The sequence below is a fragment of the Cavia porcellus genome, unplaced genomic scaffold (genome assembly GCF_034190915.1).
Source record: "Cavia porcellus strain 051 isolate PalLab524CR breed Dunkin Hartley unplaced genomic scaffold, mCavPor4.1 scaffold_17, whole genome shotgun sequence".
NCBI classification, from domain to species: Eukaryota; Metazoa; Chordata; class Mammalia; order Rodentia; family Caviidae; genus Cavia; species Cavia porcellus.
In genome coordinates this window covers 72,836,209-72,845,720 of record NW_026947500.1, presented here as the reverse complement: position 1 = coordinate 72,845,720, position 9,512 = coordinate 72,836,209, and the positions used below count along the sequence as shown (strand labels likewise).

The 9,512-nt window shown below is 63.9% G+C and overlaps 1 protein-coding gene across 1 annotated transcript; it reads right to left on the bottom strand.

Moving 5' to 3' along the window:
• Positions 1-612: 612 nt before the first annotated feature.
• Positions 613-9,197, bottom strand: Dapk3 (death associated protein kinase 3). Its single transcript, XM_003461038.5, has 9 exons — positions 9,064-9,197; positions 8,079-8,197; positions 3,498-3,858; positions 3,277-3,406; positions 3,139-3,187; positions 3,039-3,065; positions 2,286-2,438; positions 1,627-1,672; positions 613-1,552 (listed from the first exon to the last, which is right to left on the bottom strand). The coding sequence occupies exons 2-9, from the start codon at positions 8,138-8,140 to the stop codon at positions 1,016-1,018; spliced, it is 1,365 nt and encodes a 454-aa protein (XP_003461086.1). The 5' UTR covers positions 8,141-8,197; positions 9,064-9,197; the 3' UTR covers positions 613-1,015.
• Between the last annotated feature and the right edge of the window lie 315 nt (positions 9,198-9,512).

Below are 9,512 nucleotides of genomic sequence, written 5' to 3'. Positions count from 1 at the left end.
GCTGGGAGGACACACGTGTGCCCGGGCTACCCTTCTGACTGCTGAAACATAAGCTCTCGCATGCCCACCCTCTGTGTGTGACTGTCAGCGCTGTTCCACATCCTCCGTCACCTGCCCATAACCAGGTCCCTTGCCCGTGAGTCTCCTGTCCCCTTTCAGTCCTTGGCACCCACGAGGCCACCTCCCGTCTCTGGAGTCGCCTGTCAGTGGAGCCCGCCCTGCGTGCCGTGTCTGGCTTCTCTTAGAGGGCAGCATCCTAGAGGTCCCTCCACACTGATGTCACCGCTGCAGTCCTGTCCTGGCCGAGGGGTGTCCTGCATCAGTACGGACCTCCTGCCACTCAACACGGTCAGGCAGGCGAATCCGCCGCAGACAGGCGGGACGCCCAGGGCAGGGCGAGGTTGTTCCATGCATGCGCACCATCATTTTAACACTAAACGGCCACAGCCGTGCCCAGGACCAGGGAGGGCTCAGAACCTGGGCTCAGAGCCAGGTGAGGGCCAGAGGGGGCGCCCCGGGGGTGCAGAGCACAGCTGTGGGGCCCAGGCCTCCCCCCCTCCCTTCAAGGTTACACGTGGGGACAGAGGTGGAGCGAGGGACCCTCACAGGCCATCAGGGAAGGCGACTTTATTCCACTTGGCTTCCAGCAGGCACATCGGCACGCGGGAGTGCGGAGTCCGCGGAGTCCACAGGGACCCCTCGACTACAGGGGCCGGGCTTGGCCACCCGTGAAGGCCCCACCCGGGCTGGGGACGTCCCCGCCTGCCGCGGAGGGCCTTGGGGTCCGCAGGCAGGGCCGGGTGGCTGCCTTCGGGGTCCCCTGGAGCAGGGTGTGAAGCAGCCCGCCTGGCGGCTGGGCACCAGGAGATGACGGTGGCAGGGTGGGGCAAGGTGACCCCATGAGGGTGGGCCTCACCGGGGCTGGGGGACAGGCCAGGGCCCCGGCGTGCCGAGATGGAGACGACAGTGGCGCGGGGAAGGGGCCGGGGCCGGGGCAGGGCCGCCGGCCGCCCAGCTAGCGCAGGCCGCACTCCCCGCCCTGCAGCCGCTCCTGCTCCAGCGCGCGCACCAGCTCCTGCACGAAGCGCATCTCGGACGCCACCTGCTTGGCCAGCGCCTCGTAGCGGTTCTCCAGGCGGCTGAAGCGGCGCTTGAGCCCGCTGGCGCCCAGCAGCGCGCCCTTGGCCTCCTCCTGCGCCTGCCGCTGCAGCGCCTCCGTCTTGTGCAGCTCCTGCCGCAGGCGCCGCAGGTCGCGGCCGATGCTGTCGCGCTCCTCCGTGTACCAGGCCTCCTTCTCCTCGTAGATGGCGGCCAGCGCCTCCACGTCCTCGCGGCACAGCCGCCGGCCGCGCTGCAGCTCGCGCAGCCCCTCCTCGGCCGCCGCCACCTCCTCCAGCACGCGCGAGAAGCGCTCGAAGCTGGCGTAGCTGTTGTTGGGCGGCATGCTGGAGTGCGACTTGATGGTGTACTCCTTCAGGCGCGCCGCGCGCAGCCGCCGCCGCTCCGGCCTGCGCCCGCCGTCCTCGCCGCGCACGTTGCGCCTCCGGATGGCCTGGGGCGGGCGGACAGTGACTGGGGGCGCCGGGCGGGAGGGCGCCCCGCCCCCTCCACGCCGGCACCGCCTACCTTGATCCAGGAGTGCTCCAGGCTCTGCGCGATGGTCATCCTCCTCCTGCAAGAGCCCCGGGAGTCACCGGGAGTCACCATGACCACGCCGGCAAGGCGGGGCCACCTGGGCCGTCCTCCCCCCCCCCCCCGTCCCCGTCCCCGCCCCACCCCCCCACCCCCCCCCACCCCCCCGCTAGTGGACCCCTGGGCGTCGGACCGGGACCCCAAGCCCCAGGGTGCGGCCGGTTCCCTCCGGGGCCGGGTCGGGCCTCGAGTAGGTTGGACACGTGCGGGCCCAGGAGGGCAGCGGCACCTGAGGGCATCGGAGCTCCCGGCAGCCCAGTCCCAGACTTGGGCAAAGCAGTCGCTGGAATGCTATACGAAATACATGGCGGGGCATGGAAATGCTGGCAGTGAATGCAAACTTCTGTCTTTCTTGGTACTAGGCATCGAACTCGGGACCTTGTTATTGCCAGGCAGGGCCGTGCCACTGAGCTGCGTCCCCACCCCGAGGACATAGTGGGGTGGATGTGGTGGCCCAAGCCTGTCACCCCAGCACCCTGGAGGATTAGGCAGGACTGCTAAAATTCAAGTGTTTTGAAAAGGGTTGGGGACAGAGCTCGGCAGAGCCCTGGGGCCAGGTGCGGTGCCCAGCTCGGTGCCCCGCCCGCCCGTACTTGGGGTCCTTGACCAGCAGGCGGCGGATGAAGTCCTTGGCCAGCTCACTCGTGTTGCTGAAATATTCCTCGTCAAAGTCGTAATTCACTGCAGAGATGTTGGTCAGCGTCTCCTGCTTGGTCTCCCCCAGGAAGGGGGATGCTCCGCTGAGCCTGCGGGAGGCACAGGAGCAGTGCTCAGGGCCCTGCTGCCCGATCACCAGCGACTCCCTGGCCACTGGACGCTGGCGCTGGCTATGGGCCACTCAGAGGAGGGGGGACCAGGGCATCAGAGCCCTGCACCGTCCCCAGGGGTCCCCGCAGAGTCCAGCCCCCAGGAGAGCCTGCTGACCCGCTCTGCCGGGGTGCAGTGCCATGGGACTCCAGGGAGCCTGGGGGACATCAAGGGAGCCCCTGTGGGGCACATGCTAAAAAGAGCTCGAGCTGAGGTCATAAAGATGGAGGGACGGTCCCCAGGTGCCCAGACGTCAGGGCGAGAGGCAGGGGCAGGCGGGGAGGTGACGGCCTGGACCCCTCCAGCCTTCCTGGAACCCCTCCCAGGCCCAGAGGCCTGGGCACTGTGCCCGCCACCCCAGGAGGAGAGGACAGGCCACAGGGGCAGGCCCTGGGAGACGAGTTCTGCCCCTCTGTGCCCCGTGGCCACACCACACAGTGGGGTCACCTTCCCGAGCCCCCATGGCGACAGCAAGTGACCCGCTCGCCCACTCACGCCTCCCTTCAGCATCCACCATGTCGGGCCGTCCAGGTACTCACAGGATATAGGTGATGACACCAATGCTCCTGGGGGACACGGGGCAGGGTCAGCACCCGGGCCACAGCAGGAGGCCCCGCGGGGACTGGGCATCGCACTCACCACATGTCAGCCTCCAGGCCCAGCGGCTCGTAGTTGACGATCTCGGGGGCTGGGGGGACGGGAGAGGGAGGGGGCTGTGAGGCCGGCTACGCACAGCCCCCCACGCCGGGCCCGAGCCCCCAGGAGCCCCAGCCTCACCCACGAACTCGGGGGTGCCGAAGATGTTCTTGAACTCATTCCCGGCCTCAATCTTGTGGGCGATGCCGAAGTCGATGAGCTTGATGTGCGGGCTGGGCACGCTCTTGTCCAGCAGCATGATGTTCTCGGGCTGGGGACAGCGGGGACCGCTGCGGCTCAGACTCGGGGCCAGGGCCCGCGGTGGCGGTGGCTGGGGGGCGGGCCGGCGCCCCGGGGCTCACCTTGAGGTCGAAGTGGGCAATGCGCTTGGAGTGCAGGTAGTGGACGCCGTCCAGGATCTGCTTGAGGAACTGCGTGGCCTCGTCCTCGGTCAGCGACTCCTTCTCGGCCAGGAAGTCAAAGAGCTCGCCGCCGGACACCAGCTCCAGGATGAGGACCACGTCCGTCTTGTTCTCGAAGACATCGTGCAGTGTGATGATGTTGGGGTGCCGGATCTCCCGCAGGATGCTCACCTCGCGCTCGATCTCCTCGCGGCTCACCCCGCGCCGGCTGGACGACAGGCGCCGCTTCTTGATGAACTTGGCCGCGTACTCCCTGCCCGTGCCCTTCTGACGGCACTTGCGCACGATGGCAAACTGGCCGCTGCGGGCGGAAGGGAGGGCAGGGCAGGGCGGGTGAGCGGGCCACGGGGCTCGGTGGGCGTCCAGGCTCCCCACCCACCCAGACGCGCCACCCCAGTGGGCCCCCGGGAACTGTTCAGGCACCGGACAGCACTGGCGCTCAGGAGGAGGCTGAGGCAGGAGGATCGCTGTGTGTTCCAGACCTGCCTGGGCTGCACAGTGAATTTAAGGACAGCCTGAACAACAGAGCAAGACCCTGCGTCCAAAAACCAAAAACCAAAGCAAAAAAAAAAAAGGCTCGGTTTTAAAAGCTCATTCAACGGCACAGCAGACGGGGCACACACACTGTCAAACAGGTGAGGACTGCAGGGGAGCCTGCCACCCCCACCATGTCCTGCCACAGCCTCCACGCGATGGTCTGGGCACTGCTCAGAAGGTTACGCCGGGGATGCACATCTGTCACCCCAGCACTCTGGGAGGCAGAGGCAGGAGGATCAAAAGTCCAAGCCACCCCTGGCCCATTTAGTGGCTGCGAGACCCTTCCTCAAAACCCAAACAGAGAAGTCAAACAGCGGCTGAGGAGGAGGCTCAGCGCACATCCCGGGCTCAGCCCCAGCCTTGGGAGGGGACAAACGGACGCACATGCCGGCGGAGCTGCAGCTGGGCGCAGGCCATAAAGCCAGCACTCGGGAGGCTGAGGCAGGAGGGTTACCTTGGATCTGAGGCCAGCCTGGGCAACAGAACGAAATCTTGTCTCAAAAAACAAAAACTAAATCAATGAAAGTGGCTGGTATGAGCTGAGCTGTGTCATGGCCGAGTCCCCACCCTGTACACCATGGCTGCTTCTGGACACGGGGTCCTTAACAAGCAGACATGAGGCTCTCTGGACGGCCTGTCACCTCCCTTTCCTGTAAGAAGGGTGGCCTGGTGAGGGTGTCCAGCCGCCCAGCAGGGGAGGCCTTGCCCCACCCCGACCCTGGGCTTCTGTGCCCAGGACTGAGAGCCCTCCCGGATCCCTGACGGGGCCTTGGCACATGGGACTGGACAGCGCGGGTAGGAGCCTGGGTGTCGCTGACGGCCTCCCCAAGGCCTGGTGCCAAGTCCAGCTGGGGAGGCCGAGGCCCCCGTGCCTGGGCTCCCTGTGAGGTCAGGGCCAGCGGGAACGACACAGTGAGATCTTGTCCCAATGAAGGGGGACTGAGGACTGGGGACAGAGCTCAGGGCCAAGGCCCTGGGTTCATCCCCTGAACCAGGGAAAACTCTCACAGCGCCCCGCACCGTGGGCTCCCCGCCCATGCTCAGCCAGGCCCCGGGAAGGTACGGAAGGGACATGACCAGGCCGGAGAATCCCTGTGGCTCCGCACTCCAGCATGTCTGTCTGTCTGTCCTGGGCTCCAGGACAGTGGCTGGGGCCACCACATACAAGGACGGCAAACATATGAGTCCCTGCATCCAGCCACAGACACTCGCCCCATGAACTGATCCCACTCCCGGCTCCGCTCACCGCCACTTGTCACTAAGGGACCCCTAACGCTGACCGTGACATCAAACCCCAGGGCAAGCAGCCTCCACCCTGAGGCCCAGCCCTGAGCCCGGCCGGCTGGGTGCACACAACCCTGTCCTGCAGAGGGCGCTGCTGGGCCCTGGGGTTCACCTCGGCCCTCTGCCCTGCTTGTGGCTGAAAAGACAGCTGAGCCCCCAGCTTCCCGTGATCCCCACAGTCACAGCCTCAGATCTGGGTCCAAACACCACACACTGACTGGGACGCCACAGAGCGGGCAGACACAAATGACGTGGGTGACAGTCACAGTGACAGGAAGCCAGCGGGGACAGTGGGGGGCACCGATGGGAAACATCACCCTAAAACACTGGGTACAGTTCGAACCTGTGCCTGCAGGATGCCTGCATTAGAACGTGGGTCACAGATACCTCAGATACTCTGGAGCTGAGGCAGGAGGGTCACGTGCTTCACCACCCTGCACACTTAGCCAGGCACTGTGTACGATGGAAAGGGTGCGGATGGCGCCCGTGTGAAGCCCTGGGTTCAAGCCGCCGCACTGGGAAAACCAAACAACTCCCCAGCCAGCAGCAATTCCGCCCACTGCCAACACTAGACCTCCTCTGGGGACAGACCTGAGGCTGGGCTGTCACCCTGGGGACGCACCTGGTATAGGGTGGGTGGAGGCCAGGGCCCCTGCTCAGCACCCACAGCGCTCAGGACAGCCTCAGCAGCCCCAGCGCCACATCCAGCTTTGAGCAGTAACATTATGTTTAAAACCACACAAACCACTAGCCGGGCCTGGTGGCGCACACCTGTCATCCCAGCACTCGGGAGGCTGAGGCAGGAGGGTTGTTGCGAGTCTGAGCCCAGCCTGGGCTGCAAAGTGAGCTCAGGGCCAGCCCGGACTGCACAGCAAGACGCTGCCTCAAAAAGAAAACAACAAAAACCCCAGCTCAGGCGGAGCGGTGTCTGTCATGTGCAAGGCCCTGGGTTCCAGCCCTGTTATCCACAAAAATCAAAAAACTAAGGAAAAAATCGACACAAACCATTCTGAGCTTGCGGAGTACAGGAGTGATTATCAGGGGACGGAAAGCATGGGGACCTGGCTTGGCCCTGGCCGGGGTGTGCGCACCTGAGATGGATCCACACAGCTCGAGCGGAGGCCACGAGGGTGGCAGCGACGAGCAAACCAAACGTCATCAGAAACATCCCGGCAGGAGCCCGCCTCGGTGGCAGAGCCAGCGCCAGGCACGGAGGAGGCCTCTGGGCCATGCCCGGCGCCCCCGCCCCACACTAACTGCTACCCGAGTGAAACCCATCTGGGTGCAGTGACGCCTGCCCAGTTATCTGGGAGGCTGAGACACGACAATCCCAAGTTTGGGGCCAGTCTGGAAAACTTAGTGAGATTCTACCTTAAAACTACAACAAGCTTCCCTAGGGTAAAGGACAGACAGTGACATCCAGGAGGTACCAAAGATGTAAAGTAAGCAGGGGGAGACTGCTTGGTAGGGGGGGGAGCTGGGTGGGGGAAAGGAGAAGGGAGAGCAGGAAGCATTGCACACGCAGGACTCGGGACTGCACTAACCCCCGACCGCGCACCACGAGCACCACGAGCACCGGCCCAAAACAGAAGCTTCCACTGTTGGCTCATCTTTCACACCTCTGTCTCACAATCTGAGCGACCACTGAGAAGGTAACAATATGCAATATATTAACCATTGCTAACCTCCACAGAAAGAAACAAAAAATAACAGGCCTCGGCCCAGGGTGGCCTGTCATCCCCGCACTCGGGAGGCTGAGGCAGGACGATCGCTGCAGGTACGAGGCCAGCCTGAACTGTCTCAAAAAGACAACAAAAACCCTAGTAGGTTAGGGCTGCGGCTCAGGCCAGGACCCCGGGTTCCCTGCCCAAACCACCAAAATAACAATGATAGTAACAATAACAACAGTGAACAGGACTCTGTGCCGGAAGAGGACACACGGTGGACACATCATTGGATACAGAGAATCAGAGCGTTCACAGGGGCCCCAGAACCCCAGGAACACTGAAGGGCGACTCATTCGGGGTTACATTTCTCGGATCTCTGCCAAGTCAGTTCCAGACCCAGACGGGAGGCCCTGACACGTTCTCAGCCACACAGCGCTGTTCCCAGAACCCAAAGGAAGGAAATTCCTGCAGGACCTCAGGATCCCAAAGGAGAACTGAGCCACACTCCCGCGGCAGCGGTCGGCAGTGGTGGTGGCTGCGACCCAGGGTTCAGCTATTTACATTCCCTTCGGGTGACATCATGGGCGGCGGGCGGCTCCCAGCAGCGGCTCACCAAATAAGGTTTGAAGCTCCACAAAAAAGGGGGGGATGGGAGGGACGGGGCCTGGCCAGTCTGGGGGCCAGGGTGGGGGTGGGGCGCCGCCCAGCCCGGCAGGAAGTGATTAAAAACTGGCCCAGGCAGAAAGCAAGAGCTGCGGAATCTCCAGTGGCCCCAACAGGGACTTGAAGGACAAGGCCAGCGCTCGGCCAGCACCGGCTGCTCCCGCTTGAGGCCAGGCTCCATTGTTAGGCGTCACACCTACGGGAACAATGCAGTTCTACATCTCGAACACACGTTGGGGAGAAAATGCAGGCTGGGTCGGCCTGGCTCCAAAGTCCAAATCCGTTTTTCCAGCACACAGCGACACCCTGACTCATTCAGTCCGGCAAGGTGACAGACGGGGACGGCGGCTACTCACAACCGCCGGCTCACCTGCCCAGCTCCTCCCCCATCTCATAGTGGTCCTCCACGTCCTCCTGCCGGAAAGTGGACATGGTGGCCACCCGCCGCCGGGCAGCAGCGTCTGCTCCGGCCAAAGTTACGCGCAGTCACTGGAGAGAAAGAAAGCAAGCAGCGGGTGAGGGCTCAGCAGCTCCCCCTGCTAAACAGACAGCTGCTGCCCACAGTGCTCTCCCAGAGGCCAGGACTAGCAACTAGCGGGCCCACCTGTGAGCCAGGACTAGCAACTAGCGGGCCCACCTGTGAGCCAGGACTAGCAACTAGCGGGCCCACCTGTGAGCCAGGACTAGCAACTAGCGGGCCCACCTGTGAGCCAGGACCTGGAAGGCTGAAGCAGGCAGACTGCAAGCCAGCCTGACCTACAAAGTGAGCCCCTGACTCAAACTCCCTCCTCTGGGAGGCCCTCCATTCAGTGGGTCACTAACTAGCCTAGGCTGGGCGCGGCCTGCAAGACAAGACGCCTGCCTCAGCCTCCTAAAGTGCTGGGAGGACATGCATGAGCCGACATGACAAGTATTTCCCAGCCCCCCGCCAGCCGAAAGCTCGCTGTTTTCCTTATCATTTAAGGCAGGATCTCGATATGTAGCCCAGGCTGGCCTCCGACTCAGAGACCCTCCTGATTCAGCCTCCCCGGCGCTAGGACAAGGCCTGAGCCTCGACGCCCAGCTCTGCAAGCCCACTTTGGGCACCGCTGACCTTGGCAAGATTAAGTAACTCTGCCCTCACTTAGCAAAGGCCCCCACCCGAGAACGGATCGTCTCCCCAAGGTGTGCCCACCCCTAACGTCCCCGCTCCAGCATCCCTGAGGCCGCCACGCCCCTCGCTGGCCCGGTCAGCAATGCGGTTCTCCAAAAGTTCTCATCTTCAGAGTCTCTCGCCCTCCCTGTACTCCAAGGACCCCTGAAGGGCCGCCCCGGCCTCACCCAGCCCGTCGGCCTAGGCCCAAGCCCGTCCGCACCTCCGCGGCCCAGAGTCCCGGGAAGGTCCAGACACCTAGAGGGCCGAAGCCTCCACCTCCTGCCTCGGACACCTCCTTGCGCTTGCGCGGACGAAACTGCACCGCCAGTTCCCGCCCCCAGAAGGCGGACCCCATCGCCCATTGGCTGATCCACACGCCACTCATGCCCCATCTAAAAGCCCCACCCACTTCCTTCTTTCCGGGCACCGCACCCGGATACGGCCTCGCCATTGGCTGACTGACTAATCTCCCCTAACCTGATTGGCTGACACGGACACTGGTCAAACACATGAAGGCTGACCTTGCAGTCTCTGGAGCGCCTGGCTCCCCTCTAAATAAGAGACTTGCAGGCCCGGATCCCACCCAGTTCGGATGCACTGGGCGGGAGTGACCGGCAGGTCCTGGGACGTACCTGGGACTGCTTAAGCCTGTCTGGAAGTTTCACCACG

Excerpts from the sequence above, each read along its gene's own strand:
- Dapk3 (XM_003461038.5), bottom strand. The coding sequence starts at position 8,140 with ATGTCCACTTTCCGGCAGGAGGACGTGGAGGACCACTATGAGATGGGG. Across the intron at positions 3,188-3,276 it reads CGGCACCCCCGAGTTCGTGG|CCCCCGAGATCGTCAACTAC; the intron begins GTGAGGCTGGGG and ends CCGTCCCCCCAG. Across the intron at positions 1,673-2,285 it reads CTGCTGGTCAAGGACCCCAA|GAGGAGGATGACCATCGCGC; the intron begins GTACGGGCGGGC and ends GGGCTCTTGCAG.